Genomic DNA, 24418 nt, shown 5'->3' on the forward strand with positions numbered 1-24418 from the left:
ACATATATGAATTGAATACTTTTAAAAAATTGTTTCAAAATGGACTAGGATAACAATGATTTTATGTATACTTGATAGAGGATCAGTGATATAATATATAACCCTAAGGATATATTAAAAAGATATCTTGTTGATAAATAATTTCAATAAGGAAGTAATTAAAAATTGGTATATATATGTAGTGACTATTTAGAATATTTTGTTGAAAAATGAAGGAATAATATTTCTGTTTGAATATATGATGTACAAGGACAATAATGAACATAAGCATATTCGATAGTTGATTGGTGGAATTATGCATAATTGAAAACAGTGATATACAAATATAAATGGTTGGTAATTTTATTTTCATATTGTGATTTGTGATTATACAAAGGTATACTGTTATCAAATAGATAATCAAGAATGTAAGGGAATTAGGTTTACTGGAAAATAATAATAATAATAATTGTAATTGAACATATATTGTACAATGAAAGTGAGGTATTTAGTTATACTAGATGAAAAATCTGTGATGGCAAATGCTATTCGAGAATATGGATGTAAAAACACTTGTAACCAAACGACATGCTGTATGTGATGATGGTTTTGTTTCTTTTGTATGTGTGTGTGTTGTTTGTTAAATAAAAATAAAAATTTATTTTTTAAAAAAAGATATTATAAAGTGGACATGTATGCCTCGGCAGAGGCCTCTTTCGGGCGGTGAGTCTTGCAGAGGGTGCTCTCGCCACCTGGGGCCCCTGACCAGCCTAGCTTCCGTCCTTGATTCTCATTGCTTTGGCATGTCCCATGTTTGGATTCCCCAAGCAGCGCACAGGAGAACGACCGTTGACTTATCTGAACGGTCCTTCTATGTGCACTGCGAGGAGAATCCAAACCCGCCCTCGGCTTCGGCTGGTCCAGGCATTGACATCAGACTCCGTTTCACTACTATGGCTACCTGCCTCTTGACATTGGATCGATTTACTTCCCTCATTGGCTACCGCCTTCCGTGCCAATTGTTTCACCTCTTGGTTTGGCTGAGCCTTCGTACAGGGCGGGGCATAACCTTTTCCTAGGGGGTCACAGCAAGATCGACAGCAGTTTACAACTTCCGCGACACCTCATTTTAAAGCCCATAAAAAACTGAATTGAATGAGCTATTAAATGTTAAATTTGCTTTAAGAATGGCTGGAAAATTCGATTCGGAAGAACAAAGGATCATTGACAGAATAAAATGCATTGCCTTTCGAGAGGCTCGTGATGCTGGAGCGACGTTTATCAATCGAAAATGGATTGCAAACAAATTGAAACGTCATCCGGATTGGGTTACTGATAATTGGAACAAAACAGCCCAAGAATGTTTCACAAAATTTGGAGAAGGGCGTCCTCTGCAACTGTCCCAAGAAAGCAAAGCCATCATTGCAACTGGCAGTCGCAAACAACGAAAAGGAAACCGAAAAGTGGCCCAAGAAATCCTTCAAATTCGTGGAAAACGAGTTGATCAAAGGACAATCGGCCGATATCGAGAACGAGAAGGTTTGAAGCCATTCCACGTCATTTGCAAACCATTGAAAACTCAAACACACGTTCAAGATCGGCTTTGGTTGTGCGATTGGTTGTCTGAATGGACCGAGGAAGATTTTCTTCATTTGGCGCCATCTGACGAATTCTTCGTTTATGCCATTCGAAAACCGAATTTCCAGAATGATCGAATTTGGGCTAAAGACGTCGACGACATCGCCAAACATGAACGATATCGACAAATCGTTCGCAATCCGACTTGCATCGGGATTTTCGTCATTTTCACAGCCAAGAAACTGCATTGGGTTTTGAAGGATAAAGGGGAATCCTGGGATGGCAGTTATTTCCGTGAGAAAATTTTATTGGAGAATGTCATTCCATTTCTCAGTGATCCAGACAATGTCTTGGTGGTTGGTGAGGCTGTCTTTCTTCATGACAAAGCTCCTTGCATGCGTGCAAATGCGACTCAGCAATTGTTAAAGGAAAACAATGTCGAATTTTGGGGCAATGACGTCTGGCCGGGAAATTCGCCAGATCTCAATCCGGCAGAGAACATTGGGGCCATAATTAAGGATGAAGTGGAAGCTCTGATGATTCAGGAGCCAGGTCAAAATCGATATTCGGTTGAAACTTTGAGAATGAATTTGGAAACTGTGTTGAAAAATCTGGAAAATCGAACGGAACTGTTTGAAGATTTGTTGTGTTCTTATCCACCTCGTTTGAATGCTGTTCGAAGGGCTAATGGTGGTCATACTGACTATTAAATCGTGTCAATAAACTCAGTTTTTGATGGGCTTTCGAATGGTGTATGAATTATTTGTGTTGTTATTACAAGTGTTGCTGTGACCCCCTAGGAAAAGGTTATGCCCCGCCCTGTACAAAACTGAACTATCCAGTCAGAGGAGGCATGGTCAACAATTACGTAACTCAGTCTCTAGGCTAATGGACAAAGTTAACCCATGCTTGGATTCCCCTCGCAGCGCACATAGAAGGACTGTTCAGGTAAGTTAACGGTCACTTTGTCAAGATGTGTTGGTTGTTTCGGAACCAGGTGTCTACTAGTAGTTTGGTTTTGAGTCTTGGGGTTAGGTCGCTTGCTGTCTGATCTTGCCAGTCACAGCGTTGTTGTCTAGTGGTCACTTGGGCAGCTATTTGAGTAGAGCAAATGATGGCATCCACCACCTGCTTCATTTTGCATTTGTACTGGGGCATGTGGGAGAGGGTGTCAGCTAGAAAGTTCCTCCCCCCTGGAAGGTGCTTTAGTACGAAGTCGAAACGGTTGAAGTATTGAGCCCATCGGACTTGTTTGGGTGATAGTACCCACAGGGTCCTTAGAGCCTCCAGACAAAGTTCAAAAGGAATCCAATCATTTATTAGGAGCAACATTTTGGCGATACCTGCCGTGGAGTCAGATCTGATTTTCATTTGATGGTGGAAACTTGACACAGAGATGGCTTTGGCTGCACACAGGGGGCAAAGTATTCATCATCATCATTAGGGTCCATTTGAAATACCTTTTGGGTTAGATGATGTTAGGAGGTGTGCAGCCTCCCTGGAGGCAGGATATGTGAGAAAAAAGAGTCTGGGTTTCTCTGTTTTTGGGATGTTAAGATCTGGGTGCTAAACAGTATGATGAACAGTTGAAGGGACTAGGTATGTCTAGCAGCTCTAGCCTATGGAAGAGTAGAATCAGAAACAGCATGATAACTGTCTCCCAGTAGTTGAGAAGGTGTCACAAAAAAGAGGGGATTGTCTTATTCTTCAAAGCACACGAGGGAAGGAAGGAATGGGTGGATGTTAAAAAGAGATCCAACCTTGAACTGAGGAGCAATTTCCTGAGAGAACAATTATTCAGTGGAACAGCTTGCTTCCCAAGTTGTGGGTGCTTCTTCACTAGAGGTTTTCAAGAAAAGATTCGACATTCATTTGTCCAGGATGGTATCTTGCTTGAGCACTAGAAAAGGACTAGAAGACCTCCAAGGTCCCTTCCAGCTCTATAATTCTGTGATTCTGACCTTGTCTTATACACTCGTCGCAACGAAGAGAGGACTGGAGATATTAAAGGAGGTATTTTTGCTTCCATGCCTCCATCAGTACTAATGTTTTGCTTTCATTCATTTTTATTATGCCTGTTGATATTGGAGAGCCCAGCATTTGATGGCAACTTTGCATCATTTCTTTTTTAAAAAAAAAAAAATCTTAAGTGCTTGTATCCCTATCGTTCCAGGCAGTCAGAAATGAGGGAGCCAGTGTGGTGGTGCACTGCTCAGATGGCTGGGATCGCACAGCCCAAGTCTGCTCTCTAGCTTGTCTCCTTCTGGATCCTTTTTATCGGACATTAAAAGGATTCATGGTAAGCAGAAAATCTTCCAGTTGGGTCCGCTTTTTAAGTGCTTCACACTGTCAGACCTGCCCCAGTCTGATCACTTAGGAAAGAAAGACCTTCAGCTCCATATGATTGAAGCAAAGGATTCTTTTACTAAAAAGACATTGGCTGTAGGACAGTCAGGCTAGCTCTAGGTTTCCCACACATAAAAAATACAGAAAGGTTTCCCCTCATCCCAGCCCTCCCACCAAGACCAGTCCATCTTCAGCCAATCAGAACTCTCCGAATTGTTTAAGAACACTTTGGGGTAATCCACACTCTTTCTCAAGGTGTCGGGTCTTGGATGCTGGTACAAACTGGTGCTGAGCTTCAGTTAGTTGCCCCTCCCTATTTCCCATCACCTACGCACACAGCTTTATTGCCCAACTACCCTCCCCATCCCCAGCCTTGGATGGCAGGATACCTGTGAGGCACCAAGTGGAGGAGGACCGACCTGACACACACCCTGCTGCACCTCTACAAACCTGTAACTGTATAGAGGCAGTTTTTATTTAGCAACCGCCCAAAATTATGATGAAAAGGAACTTTGTGTTCAATCTTCGCATGTACAATCTTGCAGGTCTATAATGAAAATGAAAGCTGAAGTCAGATCATAAACAGGGTTGTGGTTTCACTTAGTGGCTGCTTCATTTAATGACCAGATTGCTGGCCTGAGTTGTGGTACATGTTGCACACATGTACCTCTCGGGTGGGTTGCTGCCGGTTTTATTACCGGTTCGCAACGCGCATGCACTGTTCAATGTAAATTGTTCTTCGTGCATACGCAGAACAATTTATAGTAAACTGTGCACACACAGTCAGTAAAAACCATAACAACGGCAGCTCAGCAGCGGTGAGGGAACCAGTTTGAGGGCGTGGCAGGCTTCTGTGACCCAGGCCTGAATTCCACTACCAGTTCAGCCGAACTGGGAGCAACCCGCCTCTGGTACCTCTACACATGTACAGTCTTTACATTTACTTACATTAATATTATATTAATACATTAAAAGTTCATTAATGTACTTTTAGGAAGTCCACGGGTCTTAAAAGTTTTCAAGGTTGGACATCCTTGGTTTAGAGAGAGGTTGTTGGAGAGGCAAGCATCATTTCACCAAGCTTGCTTATACCCTTTTCTTTCTCCCCAGTCTGTTTCCACCAGTCTTTCAACAGAAAGGACACATGGAATGTCTTAATGACAGTTATCTATTTGCACACAAGCTACTAGGGAAGCAGGGTTATCTAGAAATTACTGGAACGGCCCTGGTATACAAAACATTTCAAGTTCAAAACATCCTTTGCATACTTTTCTTAAAGCTATTCCCGTGTTATTTCAACCATTCTGGAAGAATTCCAAACCTTGAGTGGCCCTGTTCTGAAAAGCTCTGAGCATTTCAAATGTGAAATAGCTTGCATGCCCTTGATAAATCTTTCTAATGAATAAAAAAATCTCACTGAAAGACATCTCAGGTTGAGGAAAGATATTTTTGAAGATGTTTTATTTTTTAGTGGAAACACAGCTACCTGACTTAGGGACCAAACTGGGAGGAAGAAAAGCTGGTGGTGCAGCAAATCTTTGGATGGAGAAGTCCTGTATTTAAATCGCCAGGACTGCTTGCTCTCTTTATCTATGTCGCTGTATCATCCACATGTCGCTGTATCACCCACAGCATAATCCACGCAGACCAATGAAATTATTTGGTGTCCTCAGATGTACAAATGTAATTTCAATTTTAAAAAGAAATGTTTTTTTAAAAAAATTGAAATTACATCCGTACATCTGAGGACACGGAATAATTTCATTGGTCTAGATTATGGTGTGCATGATACAGCTGGAGAATTTTTGTTCCTTTTATTATGCACTTTGATATGTACTAGGTTGTTTGAATTATTCTTATTAACCATCTTGACTGCGGTCTGTTGGTGGGAAGGTTGTCCTTGGAGCTGTTTAAGTTTGGTTGTTTGCTTGCAGACATTTCATTACCCAACATATATAGGATAGGCAGGCAGAACAAAGTGCATCCATGAACACAAACAAGCAGTAAGATAACATGATGAGGGTCCTTATTCAACCATAGTTTCCACAGGAAAACTGAGCAGTTAAAGCTAAATCCCCAAAAAACCACTAGGGAATTCCTGGAAACTTGATATTCAGACCTATCAACTATTAATAGACACCTAGAGATAAACCACACTTACATATTATTCAAAAGACCAGAAAAAGCTAAGAAACAAAAAAAAAGACCAGCCACATCCTCTGCAGCAATCAACAGCAGATAAGCAGGGATTAACACCAGACTAATAATCAAGCAGAAAACAATACCCTAATCAAGGACCTACAATACCCTACATAATTAAGGAGAAAATCACACTCTCACCAATAGTGGCAGGACAAATTACATGCTTATAAGCACTGATTATGTTACCTGGTTAGATAATGAAATGTCTTCACCATGATCAGAGAGCACTAATGATCCCACAGTTCAACCCTGAGTTGCATGTGTTCCATTATTTTTGGTTGAAAGTAGGATTCGAATTCTACAAATAAAGCCACATTATAATGCCATGTTTCTGTTTTTTCCCTCTTTCATTTAACATTAAAGGTTCTGATAGAGAAGGAGTGGATTGCGATGGGCCATAAATTCTCACACAGGTTTGTGTGTTAGAATTATAAATGTAGAATAAGAGGTCTTCTTTTCATCCCGCTTGGAACAAGATTAACAAAAAGAAACGACTCCTAAACTGAAGCCTTTTTTAAAGATAACAAGATATAAAAGAAAAAAGCTATGGGGCAGGCGAAGGGAAAATAAGAATAAAAAAATAAGGATATTCAAACATTTCCTCACAACACTGCCTAGAATGGACTGTGAAGATAATGGAATTAGCAGAAATGATAAGATTGATTTGTTTGATCAGAGATAAGATAGTACTTTTATTGACGTCTGGACCTATTGCTGAGGGGGGGGGGATTCTGCTGATTTGCTGAAATTTTGCTGATTTATGGATTTGCTGATTTAAAAACAGTTGGATAGTTGTACAGTTGTGATGGCAAACCACAGGTGGCACATGGAGCCTTTTGTCAGGGTGTGCAAGGCATTGCCTTGTCAACTGGCCAGCGTGCATGCACGTGCTGGCCAGCTGACTTCAGCCTTCTTTTGTGCCCTCCGGAACACAAAAAACTGGCCCTACAGGCAAATCAGAAGTTCAGGAATATACTTCCAGTTTACTCATGGGGCCGTTTTTAGTTCTCCGGAGCCTTCAGGGAAGCCTCCTGAAGGCCCCTGAAGGCTCCATAGGATGAAAAACGACCCTATGAGCAAACCGGAAGTCACTTCTGGTTTGTCAGTAGGGCCGTTTTTAGTCCTCCAGAGCCTTCAGGGACCTTCAGGAGGCTTCCCTGAAGGTTCCGGAGGACAAAAAATGACCTGAACTGACTTCCAGTTTGCTCATAGGGTCAGTTTTTTGCCCTCCAGAGCCTTCAGAGAAGCCTCCAGAGGGCCCCTGAAGGCTCCAGAGGGCTAAAACCAGCCCTATGAGCAAACCGGAAGTCCATTCCTGAACTTCCGCTTTGCCGATAAGGTTGGTTTTTCGCGCTCCAGAGGCTTCAGGGAAGCTCCTGAAGCCTCCGGGGGGGCCTCCAGGAGGGTGGGGAGCCTGTTTTTGCCCTCCCCCATCTCCTATAAAGCCTCTGGAGCCTGGGCAGGGCGAAAAAAGCACACCAAAAATGGGCGGAAGTGCTGGTCATGCACACATGCACACTGGCGTCGTGCACATTGCATTATGGGTGTGGCATGCCCATGCACAAGCCCCCTGCTCTCCCCCCACTTTTGGCACACAAGCCAAAAAAGCTTCATCATCACTCTTGTATAGCCTTTATTGTTATTGTGCATCATGTATACAATGAAATTGGTTAATGGGAAGAAGGGAAATATGTAATTTGAAGAGGGAAGTGAAAAGATTTGCTTTTACTGCTGTAAAAGAGATTGGGAGTCATTACATATTTTTCCATTCTTGTTTCTGTTTGCCTTTTCTTCCTTATATTTATCTCACTTTTTCTTCTTTTTTAATTTCACTTTTTGCTTATCTTTGATATCTGAGAAGACTTTAATTAAAATTATTATTTGGAAAAGAATATTCCAACTCTTCTACTATACTAGTGGTTGGAAAATTGCTAGTGGAGAGGGAAACTCAAATTATTTAGGGATAGCTGAAACTAGCGCTAAAAGAGATTAGTTCCCCCTTCCCACAGCTTTTCACCTGTTATCTCTTCTCCTGTTTCACTTTGCCTGCTCTTTTTGTACTCGCTTAATCTCATTTCATACCTTTCAGCAAAGCAGGATTGACTTCTGCATTGCAGTTTTTACAGAATCTGTTAAGGACAGAAAAAAAGGGAGGGGATCGGGGAGCCCCTGTGCAGCTGTTGCCATTTTGCAATTCTTGCATGACATTTTGCAAATGTAGGTAGTCCTTGACTTAGGACCACTCCTTTAGCAGTAGCTCAAGGTTATGATGGCTTCAGAAAAAGTGACTTACGATCTATGCTTGCAGTTGCAACCATCACATCCTTGCTGCAGTCGCATGATCGAAACTTGGCATTTGGCAACCAGTTTGCATTTATGACCAGTTGCAGGATCCTGCAATGACGTGATCATGATTGCCAACCTTTTTTTTCAGATTTCCAACAAATGATGACCATTGGGGAAGCAGGAGTTGCTTAACAGCTGTGCGATTCATTTAACAACTGTGGCAATTCCCTTAATGACTGCCATAAAAGTTGCAAAATTGGCTCCAACTCAACCTACAACCACAGCGACTTGGGGCTGAAAATTCCAGTCCCAATTATGATCATGACGAGGACTATCCATATTTATTTTGTATTTGGTCCTAGAGCAGCCAAGATCAATTTAGCTTCAGTATCTTGCTGTACTACCCAGCAGTGAAGAAACAGGATTTACTGTAATATAAAATAATTTATTTTGGTAATTGCCTTCCCTTAATGGCCGCTAAATGAATGGTTGTAAGCCGAGGACTACCTGCAAGCACTTGCAAAAAAAAAAAAAAAAAAAGATCAGCAGCACATTCATTACGTTGCTGCTGCTTGTTTTTTGGTCTCTCCAGGTGTGGCCATCTTGAAGGAGATCCCAAGGAGCTGTCTCCCATCTTCACACAGTTCCTTGAATGCACCTGGCAGCTCATGCAACAGTTTCCATGTGCATTTGAATTCAACGAGCGGCTGCTTCTTGAAATTCATGATCATGTCTATTCCTGCCAGTTTGGCAACTTCCTAGGGACCTGTCAGAAGGATCGAGAAGATCTCAAGTGAGTCCTATAAGTAGAATCTTGAGTTCCCTCTGTTTCATGGAACAGCCATGGTGGTGCAGTGGTTAGAATGCTAATTCTGCAGATTGTCAGCAGTTTGATTCTCTCCAGCCCGAGGTTGACACAGCGTTCCATCCTTCTCAGGTCGGTAAAATGAGGAGCCAGATTGTTAGGCACAATATGCTTGGAAAATGATTCATATTTATGACGGTTGCAGTGTCCTGAGGTCATGTGATCACCTTTTGTGACCTTCTGATAAGCGAAGCCAGTGGAGAAGCCAGATTCACTTAACAACCTTCTTACTTAACAACTGCAATGATTCACTTAACTATGGCTAGAACGTTGTAAAATGGAGCAAAGTTCATTTAACAAATGTCTCATTTAGCAACAGAAATTTTGGGCTCAATTGTGGTCATAAATTGAAGGTTACCTGTACTTGAAGGAGAACATTCTGTTCATGCACTGGTGGAGTTTTGTCTTGGCCTCAAAGTTCAAAGCCACAACAGTGTTGACATTGAGAAGATGAAAGGTTACTTGAAGGTCTGAGAAGGCCATTAAATGGCTCTTAGTCATGATGGTCACCAAAGATTCCAGTACCAGGTCAATATGTCCTTTCGATGCCAGTTGCTCAGGGAAGCAGGGAAGTAGCTGAAGGCAGGACAAATGAAGACCCAGATTGTTAGGGGCATATGCTGACTTTGTAAATCACTTAAAGAAGGCTGTAAAACAATGTGAAGCAATATATAAATCTAAGTGCTATTGCTATTAACATTAAGAGCAAAATTATCTTTTCCGAGAAGGAGATTTTGATGCATATAAATGTGTGGCACACAAGTGAGCTTTTGTGTGGGCTCTGCTAGATATCCAAGCAGTGTTCCTACTGCATCCACATATACCATTTTAGAAAGTTATGATGACAAATTCATGGAAGAAAAGAGTCTCATGAAATGCCCACAGCTAGGAAATAAGTGGGTCCTTGGATACATCAGGTTGGAAACAGGATGTTAGAGAGAGAACATTTTAACCTAATTTAGCAAGTCTCTTAAACCAGGATTTGGATTTGTCTCAAGTGGGGATCCTAAGAAAATAATTTGGAGCAGATCTTTGCTTGGTGCCAAGTTGTTAATGGTGACTTAGTGACTGTTCAGTTATGAATTCCACCACCACCCAAAAAGGCCTTACAGCGCAGTTCTGATGCCTCCCATGGTCATGTGATTGCATTTCAGGTGCTCGACATCTAGCCCTCATTTGTGGCTTTCAGTATCCTGAAGTCACCTGATTACAATTGACAATGTTTTTGTTGTAAACATAGCAAAAAACATAGCAAAAAATGGGATTGCTTAATACCATTGCATTCACTTAGTAACCACAGCAAAAATGGTTGTGACCAGTTTTACAACCATCCTCACAACCATAATGGGCAGGCTCCATTAAGTTCATAAGTCAAGGACTACCTGTTTTTCAGTTGGCTTCCTGGCTGAGGAATTCTGGGGTTTGAAGCCCACCCATCTTTACGTTGCCAGGGTTGAGAAACACTGGCTTATAAGAATGAAGTCCCTTTGCTGTAACTCTGTCCTGAAACTTCATTGTAAGGAATCTGTCTGCAATTCCAATGAGCGGTGAAGAAATGGCAATTAAGATTACCATTGATACTTTGCCCTCCTTTTATTGAATTAACTATTTGATACTGTACAACCTCCAAGGCTGGTTCCCCAATCATTGAGAGATATTGGAATTGGTATTGGACCTGGGTACTTGAGAGACCGCCTCCTGGCAATTACCTCCCTACGACCAATTAGAGATTAGGCCTCCTCCGAATACCATCAGCTAGCCAATGTCGACTGTCGACCCCTCGGGGGAGGGCCTTCTCTGTGGCTGCTCCGGCCCTCTGGAACGATCTCCCCATGGAGATTCGGACCCTCACCACCCTTCAGGCTTTCCGCAAAGCCGTCAAGACCTAGCTGTTCCGGCAGGCCTGGGGCTGATGAGTTCCCAGCCCCACTTGAATTGTTGTGATTGTTGCGTTGTTTTTAATCTGTTTTTTGTATCTTGTCTTTGTCTTTGTTTGTTTTTTGTATTTCCCCCTTCCCCACTTGTTTGTTAGCCACCCTGAGTCCATCGGGAATAGGGTGGCATACAAGTATAATAAACATACAAACATACATACAGATGTTTCGCAGCTATGCTGATGTTCTTCTTTGCTCTTGTATTTGCAGAATCTTTGAGAAAACACATTCCCTGTGGCCTTTTCTTCTGCAGAGGAAGCTGGAATTCAGAAATCCAATCTACAAGGAATACACTGCTTACACGTCTCTCCAGCCCAATACGCTGCCATTCAGTTTCCAGTAAGTTATGACTGGGGAAAGGAGAAGCTTGAATGCAGATAACCCCCACTATGCATGCTGCTTAATATTTATGAAATATTAAATCAACAGCAGATCAAGAAAGAGATCTTGGGGAAAAGATTTCATTAGAGAGGAGAAACTCTGCTTTTTATAGTTTAGAAATAAGTTCTGGGCTTGTTTGAATCTAGACACTTTCGAATCACCAATACAGGTAGTCCTTGCTTTATGACCCCAATAGATCCCAAAATTTCTGTTATTGAGTTGGCCCATTTGATGACCTTTCTTGCCACAATTGTTAAGTGAATCGCTGCAGTTGTTAAATTAGTAACATGGTTGATTTTGTCAGAAGGTTACAAAGGGGAATCACATGACCCCGCAACACTGCCAATGTTGGAAATATGACCCAGTTGCCAAGCACCCAAATTTGATCATATAACTATGGGAATGCTGCAATGGTCATAAAGATAGCGATAGCAATAGCACTTTCATATCACTTCACAGGGCTTTTCAGCCCTAAGCGGTTTACAGAATCAGCCTCTGGCCCCCAACAATCTGGGTCCTCATTTTACCCACCTCGGAGGGATGAAAGGCGGAGTCAGCCTCAAGGTGGTCAGGATTAAATTGCGGAACTGTTGGCAGCCAGTGATCAGCAGAAGTAGCCTGCAGTCCTGCACTCTAACCACTGCGCCACCGCAGTACAGATGAAAATGAAAAATGATCATAAGTTACTTTTTCCGGTGGTGGTGTACCTTCAAATGGCCACTAAGTGAACTGTTGTAAGTCAAATATGCCCTGTAACCATAGCAATAGCAGACTTTACTATTCTTTAGTGCTTTAGTGCTTGATTCAGCCTCCTCTGAGCTCTCTGGCCCCCCAAAACCTTGGTCCTCATTTTATCAGTCTCAGGAGGCTGAATCAACCTTGAACCAGTCAGGATCAAACTCCTGGCAGTGGGCAGAGTCAGCCTGCAAGGCTGCTTTTCTAACCATTGTGCCATCACAGCTCTTTTTTTGAGGTAACCAGCATTAAACTGCAAATCATTGCTTGGGTTGTAACCGTGGTTTAAATGTTTTGAAATTATAGCATAAGAAAAAGGAAGCAAGAGGTAGATGCAGTGGTAGAAAATGTTTATTTACCAATTTATCAAGTTTGGTTTATGGCCAAAACATCCCCAAAGGTTACTCTGTAACATCTGGAGAACTTAATCTCTAGGCGATGAAACAACTGTACCTTAATTGTACAATCCCAAGGGAGCCTAAATCACATACCAGATCTCCAAATTATGCAGATGTTTGCTTCATGGACTGTAATGAGGTGTCATTGCCTTTCTTTGCCCTGAAACAAGGTTTTTATGCCAGCCCATTTTTCCCTTAGCTGGAAATTCTGCTACCGTTTATGGCAAACTGAAGTTAGGTGAGCAATGCTGAGCCATCTAAGATTGATGGTCATCAGACTCTGGATCCATATACAACACAAGTTGATCCTGGTGATGGATAGCAGAAAGGAAACCAGGCTCCTCCTTCCAAGCTTGCAGCTTGATTACATCAGAGCTATTGGAATGAAGCTGCTGCTTCCTTTAAGGCAGTGATTTTTGATCTTGCAACTTGAAGACGTGTGGACTTCAACTCCTAGAATTCCCCAGCCAGCAAAGAGCAAAAAAGAGGAGAACTTTCTCCTGTTCCCTTCTCTTGCAAATTTGAATATTTCAAGGATCTCAACTATTATTTTCTGTTACTTTCTCTCTCTGAGGTTCTGGTGCAGTATGTATAACCGTTTTGATAAAGGGATGCATCCCAAACAATGTATTCTGGATCATCTGCTTAGCTGCACCAGCCAGAATTTGCAGTTGGAAAACAACGCTGCAGACCTGGAACACGTGAGTGGAGTGCAACTGATACCGCTTGAACCCCCAGCTTCATTTTGCAACACCTCTTCAGCTATTCTGCATCACAAGGGGCAAAAGAATCATAAAATTGTATCTAGAAGAAAAATAACAGGGAGACATTAGCATCTCATTCAACCTGTTCTCTGGTTTGGACTATACGAGACCGGTTCCTTCTTTACTACAAATTAAGAAGGGGCTGAAAAGCACTAGTTGGTTGGTTTTCTGGTTTTATTTATTTCAGTTTTTTGTCTAGGACCTTTTGGGCTCTTTTGTAGAATTTTGGTGGTTTTTATTGTGCAATATTAATAGCAATAGGACTTAGCGCTTATAAAGCGCTTCACAGAGCTTTACAGCCCTCTCTAAGCGATTTTCAGAGTCAGCACATTGCCCTCAACAATCCGGGTCCTCATTTTACCAACCTTGGAAGGATGGAAGGCTGAGTCAACCTTGAGCCAGTCAGGATTGAACTCCTGGCAGTGGGCAGAGTTAGCCTGCAATACTGTTGCGCCACCATGGTTCATAGTAGTATTTAATATTTTATATAGTATTATTGTAAGCTACGAAGAGCACAAATCTTAAGGGATTCCTCAATTAAACCATCTGAAGCTCTGGGGAAAAAGCCAGGATATAAATCTTAAAGAATAAAAGGGCATGAGAAGTGTCCCCTCTCTCTTGTGTTTGTGTATATTTGAGAGAAGGACAGAAACACACACACAGAGATGAGTATCGGCTCTCTCTGCCTTGGGAGTCAAAGATGCTCATCCAGTTGCAGACAAAATACCAAACAATAATTTTTCCTATGGTGGAGTTAAGTTCCCTGTTTTTTGTTTGTTTTACCAACATTCCCATTTTTTATGCCTATGATTTAGTTCTTTCTAATTCTTTCTTTCAACCCATGCAGAAATTGCCTCTCTCGGATGGGCTCCTGCCAAGTGAAACACCTGCCTTCTCCAAAGGGTTTGCCTCTTCGCTGGACAGTTCCATCTCCCCTATGGTCAACACCCCCCAGGACTATGACACCCCTGTGCTGCTGACCAATGGCACTATTGGTGGGAGGGAATGCGACAGACCAGATGGGCAGGTGATAAGTGAAGTGGGTCTCCCTCCTCCCGCCACCCCAAACGGCAATGGCTGCAGCCCAACCACCATCCACAGCGTGCCTCTCTGGGGCAGTGATCAAGCAGATTTCCAGAGGGCCTGAAGCTGCTGGATCTCCACCTCTGCTGGAAGAGTCATAGCAAAGGGGCAATAAAGTCTGAGATCTATGACTCTGTGCTGGGAACACCACTTCACTGACATGTGGCTTAGTGTTGTATTCTGTGTTCTCAAAGTGAAGGAGGACAGAGCCCAGTGGGGACTTTGGGTCAAACTCCCAGAGGTTGGGGATGATGCTGAGTTAGGGGCTGCCACAGTTCATTCAAGCCAAAACGATTTCCCAAACATTCATTTGGCGGTTGGGGGGGGGACAGATGTGCACTCAGCCAATTGATGCTATTGTTGGGTTCCATGGCAGATTATATTTTAAGTGGGGAGAGTTTAGATAGATAAAGGATGCCTGCATCAATGCATTTCAAAAGGGTGCTCCCAAGTAGCCCCCCCCCCCATCCTTCTCTTTACAAAGTTAGAATTCCCATTTGGTCCCACTGTTAGCAAGGGAACGTTGATCGTTGTGATGCAGTATTAGGATTGTGTGGTTTTTTGTCTTTGCAGGACTTCCTGTCTCTTGTGTCTTTTGTTTAACTCTCCTGAACAGGCCCTGCCTTCTTATTTCTCTCTTGTCATGGTCCATGGCCTTGAATGTGTTTTTGGCATGTTAGGAGAAAACTTTCAGGCATCTGCAAATATGATGGTTCATTTATCATCTGATGTCACTTTGGAGAACTTGGCTGTAGGAGAAGGCATGTCAGAGCCTGGGGGAAGAATTAAAAAAGACTAAGTCTGCTTGTGGCTCCATAGGGATTCTAGGCTGATCCCTCTTTTAACACCACCACCCTCTCCCAGGTTCTGCAATTCCTTCTCCTACTTTATGCACGTTCTCAAGCCCCTTCCTTCTGCTCAAGCACTCAAGAATATCCTACCTAATTATCAGAATGGACCTGCTCCTCCTCAGCAGCAAAACCTCCACAAATTGATCACCCGCCCCCACATATAATGTGCTTGCCTGAAACTTCACTAAGAGTCTGACCTGGGCTAGAATGCATGTTTCCCGCATGTTTTGAACCAAAACGAAACACGCGCTTCCTGTTTTGTTACTTAGGGGAAGGCTTAATGCCAGCAAGGAAACGCTGAGCAGAGACAGCGCAAGGCCTCCGGCTCTAAGTCCACCAATAGAAGTGCATGCAGAATCTATGTTCCTTTCTGCTTAGTGACACAAGTGAAAAAAACTTCTTGGGATAAAACAAGCCTTCACCCTTAATATTCTCGGAAACAAGAAAATGGCAGTGGATTTTTTTGAAGCTTTGTCTCCCTCGAAAAGAGGAGACAAAAGACACTTGAGAACGTCCCTGAACCAAGAATTACAGCTCTGAGTTAGCTTACAGCTTCAAAAATACAATGGTTGAGAAATAACCCTTTTCCCTTGATAAATAATTAGTTCTTCCAACATAATTTTATTGGATCCTGCACATCTCTACTATATCTTCCATTTTCTGCTGCATCAGTAGAGTAAAAAATCAGATTTTTTTAGTAAAGCAAATGACATTCCTAAGGAGAAGCATCTCAGCATTCTTGTTCCAAACGATGTGGGTGTTTCTTACAAAAAGTTAGCCGTTGCTCTTAAGCTGCCTTTGCTGCTCAGTTTCAGGATGTCATTCCACACACACAGTCCTTCATGCCTTCATGCAAATATTGTCGTCTTTATGAAAGCAAATGGACTTGAATCCTTGCAGGACAAAATCCTGGAATCAGGCAGCTTTCAGAAAGTGTAAGTGTGCGTTTCAGAGGACAGTGTTTAGCAATCTTCTTCCATGCTCACACCATCATTGTCTTCATTGCAGCATTTCAAAATTCCCTGGAATACTATTAACCAGTATGCCTATTGGGATAGTTTGAATGGCTTGTGAGCAAAATATCTGAAATATTTTTTGTTATAGCATTCCAGTAAACCTAATCATCTGATGAACTCACAATAGTGCAGGAAGAGAATTTTACCAACTGCATGGTTGCCCGCCCATTTTAAAGTATCTGCATTGTTATGTCTGTCCATGTTGTTGAACAACATTCTTGTTGACTTCTGCGATGTTTTGTGTACTCCAAGGCCTAACAAATTTTAAAGTGAACACACAAAGATTTCTTTTCAAAAGGTTCACCAGTTTCCTTTTGCAGATAGTTAAAACTGTGTTGCATATCCAGGCTGAAATATTTCTACAGTCCCTATAAAGTTTGTCTGGCTGTATTTTCGTCTTGCAAGATTGTCTAAAACTCTGCAATCAGAGACTTTTGATAACTCATCCTGAATGTGAGTCATGAGTACACTTGAAACCCTGCTAAAATAAAAGTACAAATATTAGGAGATTATAGTTGTGTATATAAAGATATATTGCTGCAAGTCTTATAGTAAATTAAATTTGTAAGTATTTTTTTTAAATTTCTTATGAAAATAATAAATTCCTCGCATTTCTAAAATGAGTCAGGGATGGTTTCTTGGATCAATGTTGTATTTGAGAGCATTTTAAATAAAATCGGCCTTGAAGACATTCTGGGCCCAGCTCATACTCCAGAAAGGACTTTTTCACAGTTGAGTTTTTCTAGGTAAAGGATTTTTTTGGTCCTCGTCATAGAACATTCTTAACAGCTATGGAAAGAAAGTTGTAAAATGGAGCAAAGTTCACTTAACAAGCATCTCACTTAGCAACAGAAAGCTTGGGCTCAATTATGGTCATAAATTGAGGATTACCTGTACTTGAAGGAGAACATTCTGTTCATGCACTGGTGGAGTTTTGTCTTGACCTCAAAATTCAAAGCCACAACAGTGCTGCGATTGGGATGATTAAAGGTTACTCAAAGATCGGAGTAGGCAATTAAATGGCTCTTAGTCATGATGGTCTTGTAAGTTTCCAGTATCAGGTCAATTTGTCCTATCAATCCCAATTGCTCAGGGAAACAGGAAAGTAGCTGAGGGCAGAACAAGAAGTAGCAGATGAAACTTACCAAGGAGAGATCCATCCTAGAACTAAGAATAAATTGTGAAGTTGAGTATGAACAATTATGGAATGCTTGCCTCCAGAAATCGTGGGTGCTCCATCACTGGAGGTTCTGAAGAAGAGATTGGGCAACTATTTATCTGGAATGATATAGGGCAGTGATGGCTAAAATTTTTCATCACTACGTATGTGTGATGAACCTGTGTGCCGGAAAAGGCACGCAACACCATCCTGCGAGGAACATGCAACCTCACTGGCCTTTGACGAAACCCAGAAGAGCAGTGTTACATCACGCTTACGTGCCCCAGCACCCAAAATTTCCAGTTTCAGGCGCTGGTGTGCGCCTGACAAACAACTAGCCGTCGCGCATGCACACAACGGAAATCTAGATGTTTGGGTGCATGCGTGCCGAAATGCTGCTCTTCCAGATTTCAGCACTCCCACAAGCACGAAAGCCAGCTGGCCAGTGTGCATGTGTGCACAGGAACATGGAAGAGGAACCAGTGAGGCTGTGCGTCCCACGGCTCTGCGTTTCATTTCCGGCACACATGCCATAGGTTCACCACCACGGTTATAGGGTCTCCTTGAGCAGGTGGCTTGACTATGAGACCTCCAGAGACTTTTCCAACTCTTTTATTCTATATTTTGTGTGTTATGCAGAAGGCCCTTTTGGGGTATCTCATTGGTCATTGTGCCATATGAGATAAGAGTTCATCTTGTGCCACCACAAAGTTATTATAAGACTGAATGCAAATTAGTCAATCTAGAAGAGATTCCTTCCCACAGTCACAGAGGTGGACAATTTTGCAAAACTGCTCAAAATCTGCCCCAGAATTGGAGCGGAAAGAAGAGTAGGGACCTTCTAATGAGACTCACCTACCCATTCCATTGGCTAAACTGTATTCTTTTTTTAAATATTTTTTTATTTTTAAACAAACATAAAACAAAACCATCTTCCAGTTACATACTGTCAAGCACACCTCCTGAAGCAACCAAGAAAGAAACCACTTAACTCCATTTGTAGAATTAAAAGTACTTTTAATGGTTATGAAAAGATAGCAGCGAAGTAAAGCAAGGTCTGAGGCAGAAATGCGCGAAAGCATACATATCAAACATTTTTTTAATTTTTTTTATCAATTTCACATATACATTCACAATTATATGATCTCATAACTGTTATTAATAATATGTATTTATAACAATTTTTCCTACTGTTGACAATATACTTGAAGATTGCTTTTTTAACATCCCATAGATCCATCTTAACTTACAACGGTCCTACTTCTTCTTCCCTCCCTCCCTCTTTCCTTCCCTCGTTTCTTCTCTCCTACTCCCCTTCCTTCCCTCCCTCCTTCTCCTTCCCTCCTTCTCTCCTTCCCTCCTTCCTTCCCTCCTTCCTTCCTTCCCTCCCTCCTTTCTTTTCTCCTTCTCTCCTTCCTTTCCCCCTTCCTTTCCTCCTTCCTTCCCCCCTTCCTTCTCTCCTACATTCCCCCCTTCCCTCCTTTCTTCTCTCCTTCCTTCCCTCCTTTCTTCTCTCCTTCTTCCTTCCCTCCTTCCTTCCCTCCTTGCTTCCCTCCCTCCTTCCCTCCCTCCTTCCTACCCCCCTTTCTTCTCTTTCTTCTCTCCTTCCTTCCTTCCTCCTCTCCCTTCTCTCCTTCCCCTTCCTCCCCTTTACCCTTCCCCTCTTCTTCCCATTCCTCCCCTCTTTCCTACTCTTACATTCCCTCCCATTCTTCCTCTGCCTTTCCCTTTCTCCTATTCCTCTCCTTTCTCCTCTCCTTCCTATCTTTCCTTCTACTCCTCCCTCCATCCACTCTATCTGTTGTTGTGTTTACATATTCTCCTCTTCAGGGGATGACCTGGTTCTCTTTTTTTTTCCTTATTTGAAAGTTTTATAAAAAAGGCAAGATTTACAAAATACAAGATACAAAAATAGATAAAGCTCTTTACATATTTTCATCTCCCATTGCTCATCTCGCCTTACCTAGTATGAAACTAGATTGCTATTTCCATGCAGGTAGTTATAACGGATTACTTATCAGCTTTTCAAGTTTTTCCAACGTTGTGGTCTAATGGTGTTACTCAACAGTGAATTCTCACCTCTAATACATTTCTACTCTCATTTGTCCCTCTGTCTTTGTGTATTGTTTATTTGAGTTGTTGCTTAGATCATTTTAAGTTAGTCAGCTATCTCCTTTTATATCTAAATCCTCACTGTCTCATCAAGCCATTTGTACAATTTCTCCCAGACTTTGTAAAAGTCTGTGTCTTCTTTTTCGTTAATCCGCATTGTCAATCTGTTCATTTCTGCTAATTCTAAGATTTTGTTCATCACCATTGTGCTAGTGGGGGCATTTTCACTCTTCCAGCACTGCGCGTAAGCGATCCTTGCCGCCGTCAAGATGTGGACGAGAAGGTATTGATTGGTTTTACATATTTTTTGATCTGTTATCCCTAATAGAAACATTTCCGGCTTAAGACTTAATTTAATTGACATGATTTCATTCAGCCATCTTAGCGTTCGCTTCCAATATGTCTTAGCCACCGGACACGTCCACCACATGTGGTAGTACGTGCCCAGCGTTGTTTTGCATTTCCAGCATTTGGCCGATAATTTTGAGGAAATTTTTGCCAGTCTTGTCGGAGGGAGATGCCAGCGGTAGAACATTTTGTATATATTTTCTTTATAGGCCGTCGATTTCGTTAATTTCAGGTTCCACTCCCATACCCTTTCCCAGTCATCCAGGTCAATAGTGTGGCCGATATTCTGGGCCCAGGTTACCATGACTTCTTTCACTCTTTCTGCTTCCATTTTTTGGATCAGCAAGCAGTTATATATTTTCGAGATTAAATTCTCGTCTGGTCCTATTAAGATTTTATCCAATTCCTGGTCTTTGTCCTGAAAGCCAAATTGTGCTAGATCTGATTTGTATTTATTTTGTATTTGAAAGTATGGCCACCAATCAATATTTATTCCCATTTCAGCCAATTTTTCCCTGGAATTTAGTCTATTTTGGTCATCTAACAGCTGTTTGTAAATAACATTTTTGTCAAAATTTATCAGATTTGGGTATATCAGGGCTACCGTCGGGGATATCCATTTGGGTAGTTGGATATAGAATTTCCTTCTAATTTCCAGCCAATCCTTAATCAGTACCCCGCTTAAATGGTGTCTTCTAAAATAATTGTGGACTTTGTTTCCCTCACACCATAAGTAATTGTGCCACCCCCATTGCAAGTCGTGGCCCTCTATCATTAGGATTCTTTTGTTGGTTAACATTACCCACTCCTTTATCCACATTGTTGTTGCTGCTTGATGATATGCTTTCCATTCCGATAGGCCCATTCCACCTTGCGCTCTTTTATCCTGAAGATGCTTATATTTTATTCTAGGCTTTTTGCCATTCCACACAAAATTTCGTACCATTTTATCCAAATCATTATAAAATGTTTCTCCTAATTTGACCGGTGCTGTTTGAAATAAATAGAATATTTTTGGCAAGATATTCATCTTGATTACTGCGATTCTTCCCATCAATGATATTTGTAGCTTCGACCAATTTTTTAAATCTTTTTGGATGTTTCGTAATAGTTTATCATAGTTATCTTCTTTTATAGAAGAGCATTTCGCAGATAGCCAAATCCCTAAGTATTTGACCTTTTTAGTTATCTTTAATTCCATTGCTTTCTCTAGTTCTTCTATCTGTTTTTTGGGAAAGTTCTTTATAATCATTTTTGTTTTTTCCTTATTTATTTTTAATCCGGCCACACGCCCAAAGTCCTCAATGTCCTTCATTAATTTCGGTCCTGAGATTAGAGGGTCTTCCACAATAAAGACCATGTCATCAGCAAAGGCCTGTGTTTTATATTGTTCTTTTTTTATGGTCAAACCCCTAATTTCCTGATTTAATCTTATCTGATTTAGGAGAACATCTAACGACATAATAAATAGTAATGGGGAGAGCGGACACCCTTGTCTAACACCCTTTCCGATTCGTACCCTCTCTGTTAATTCTCCATTAATTATAATGTTTGCTGATTGCTGTGAATATATAGTTTCTATAATCTTAATAAATTTGTCGCCGAATTTCATCATTTTTAGTTGTGTGATTAAAAAATTCCAATCTAAGTTATCGAATGCTTTCTGCGCGTCGACAAAAATTAATGCTAATTGTTTCTCAGATCTTGTTTCGTAGAATTCCAAGGTGTTAATTATTATTCTTGTATTGTTCCGAATGTGTCTTTTAGGGAGAAAGCCATTTTGGTCCGAATGGATGTTTTGATTTAATATTATTTTTAATCTTTCCGCCAAAATTGATATAAAAATTTTGTAATCCGCGTTTAACAAGGATATAGGTTTATAGTTTTGAATTTTACTACTATCCGCCTCTTCCTTTGGTATTAGGGTAATGAAAGCTTCCCCCCATGATTTTGGAACCTTACCGTTTTGTAGTGCCTCATTAAATAATTCTAATAATTTGTCTTCTATGGTATTTTGGAGTTTTTTATAGATTTCCGACGGAAGCCCATCTGGACCAGGTGTTTTATTGTTTGTAGAAAAAGAGGCAGGGGGGATGGTTTGTTTCCCCCCCCCCTGGCGCTCAGTTTTCGCTTTCAAGGTGTCGCCCTTCTGTTGTCTCTATCAGTATGCCTCGGCACCGCCTCACCAGAGTTTTAAAGCTAAACCCTCGTGACTCACAGATCTTTTTCCCCTTTTTCCCACGAGGAGGACAGATCAAACCGACTGTCTTTCTCTTCACCGTCTCGCCCACTGTTAATCCTCCAAATTTAAATATTCAAAAACTCAGTCCTTCTCTATCCGATCTGCCACTCGGCTCTCTTAAATTTTTCCCTGTCCGTCTTTACTCGCTGCTTCAGCTCAATGCACCCACTTATGTATCCGTGCTCAGAACAATTAAATTATTAATTTCTTCAAATTTAGGTTCTTAAATCAAGGTCTTTCGTTTACCGTCTTTCAATCCGATATGTTCCCTGCAGCTGTCTTTCCCTTCCTTGTTAAAGGCTGGCAGTCACGTCTTCTGGTCGGCCATTAATCAGCCGACCTCCTTTGCACTCGATCTGAGGGAGCCTCTCGCTTCGTGGGGGAGATCGCCTTTCTCCCTCCGCTGCTCCGATGCTTCCCCTCTCCACTGGTCCTTGCACCTCGAAAAGACCTTGCCTGCTACAGCCACACTCGTGCAAAAGGCCGGGTGAACCGAGCAGAGGATCTGTCGGCAGCTCACACCGGCGTGATGCCAAACCGGAAGCCTAACATTTGTCCAACCCCCTCCCCCCAACAACCCCCACCCCATTGCCCAATCTGCAAATCCCTTAGGTGTCATGTGGATGCATCTTCAAGAAGTATCATCAGGTTGGAATGCAGGATGGTTGGCCTTGACCAATTCCAAACATCAGCCATCAGCATACACAGAAGATGGTGAGAACAAAACTCCCTTATTTCCCATCCCAAATACTTTGCCCCCCTCCTCCCCGTTTCTATGGCAGCCGAAAGCAAGTAGCAAAGCAGAGGCTGACATCTGGTCCTCCTTCAGAAAGAGATGTCATCCCTGCAAGAAAACAAAACACAATACAAAATACAATATAAGTATGCATATGTGAAAATACATTAAGGCTTATCAGGGTACTTAGCATAGAATTTCTGCAAAAGTCTGGGAGCCCTAATATGAGATTTGTCCACCCATTCAGCATGGGAAGGGGGAAAATGTTTCCAGGATACAAGATACTGAATGCGGTTTCTATATTTTCTGGAATCCAAGATAGCTTTAATTTCAAAATGTTGCTCTCCTTCAATAAGAAGAGGGGTCAGGGGTGCAGGTTGAAGTGGACATAGAGAAGAAGTGTGCTCTGGTTTCAATAGGCTCACATGAAACACAGGATAAATCCTACTAAGATTTTTAGGCAACTTCAATCTCATGGATACAGGATTTATGATTTTTACAATGGGGAACGGACCTACATACTTCGGCCCCAACTTCTTGACTTTTGGATGGTTTGCAGAAACTTGATGGAAAAAAAAAACCCGATCCCCAAGGAACATACAATTTAGCTCCCACCCAAGCTAGTCCATCTTTCATGGTGCATTCCTTAGAATGTTTCTTGAACCAGTCATCGGACACAAGGCCCTCCTTAAGTTTGTTCATTAGGTCTGTAGTGATATTTAAGTCTACTGAGCCTTGGCTCTTGTAACCATCGGGGCGGCCAGATTTTTTTCTGGGATGACTGGGTGAACCATGCTCAGCCTAGAGCTGTTGTACTGGGGAAACCTAGACAAGGCATCAGCCATAAAGTTCTCTCCCCCACCCCAGGATGTATTTGAGGGAAATGTTGAAATGGTTGAAGTGTTGTGCTCAACATACTTGTTTGGGTGATAGCTTATGCGGGGTCTTCAATGCTTCAAAATTCTTATGATCAGTCCATACTTCAAAAGGGTGTTTTGTACCCTCAAGGAAATGTCACCAGGTCATCAGAGCCCATCTGACAGCAAAAGCTTCCTTTTCCCATATAGCCCATCTCCTCTCTGTCTCTGTAAGCTTACTTGAGGTGTAAGCACACGGCTGCAATCTACCTTAGCATTTGTTTGAAGCAATACTGCCCCTACCGCCACGTCACTGGCATCAGTTTGAACAACAAATGGTGCATCCGTATCCGGGTGTTTCAAAACAGGTTCTGCTGCAAAGAGTCGTTTTAATTTCTCGAAAGCGGCCTGACACTCCATAGTCCAATTCAAAGGTTTACCCGGTCTAGGTTTGGTCTCCCCTTTTGATTTTAGGAGATTAGTAATGGGCAGTGCAATGCTAGTGAACAAGTGAATAAATTGACAATAAAAATTCACAAATCCTAA

At 41.8% G+C, this 24418-nt stretch overlaps 1 protein-coding gene across 2 annotated transcripts in view; it reads left to right on the top strand.

Moving 5' to 3' along the window:
- Positions 1 to 14710, top strand: part of MTMR8 (myotubularin related protein 8) — a 73196-nt gene extending 58486 nt beyond the window's left edge. Inside the window, exons 9-14 of one of the 2 annotated variants that reach the window (XM_087727765.1) lie at positions 3731 to 3856; positions 6469 to 6518; positions 8984 to 9184; positions 11401 to 11529; positions 13279 to 13405; positions 14316 to 14710. In XM_087727765.1, coding sequence (XP_087583891.1) covers positions 3731 to 3856; positions 6469 to 6518; positions 8984 to 9184; positions 11401 to 11529; positions 13279 to 13405; positions 14316 to 14615 — 933 coding nt within the window. In that variant the 3' untranslated portion in view covers positions 14616 to 14710. The remainder of the gene's footprint in view (positions 1 to 3730; positions 3857 to 6468; positions 6519 to 8983; positions 9185 to 11400; positions 11530 to 13278; positions 13406 to 14315) is intronic. The other variant, XM_087727766.1, reaches the window with a different exon arrangement.
- The last annotated feature ends 9708 nt before the right edge of the window (positions 14711 to 24418 follow it).

This window comes from Thamnophis sirtalis, unplaced genomic scaffold (genome assembly GCF_051295495.1).
Source record: "Thamnophis sirtalis isolate CommonGarterSnake01/CBP01778 unplaced genomic scaffold, rThaSir2_p1.2 scaffold_13, whole genome shotgun sequence".
Taxonomy (NCBI): Eukaryota; Metazoa; Chordata; class Lepidosauria; order Squamata; family Natricidae; genus Thamnophis; species Thamnophis sirtalis.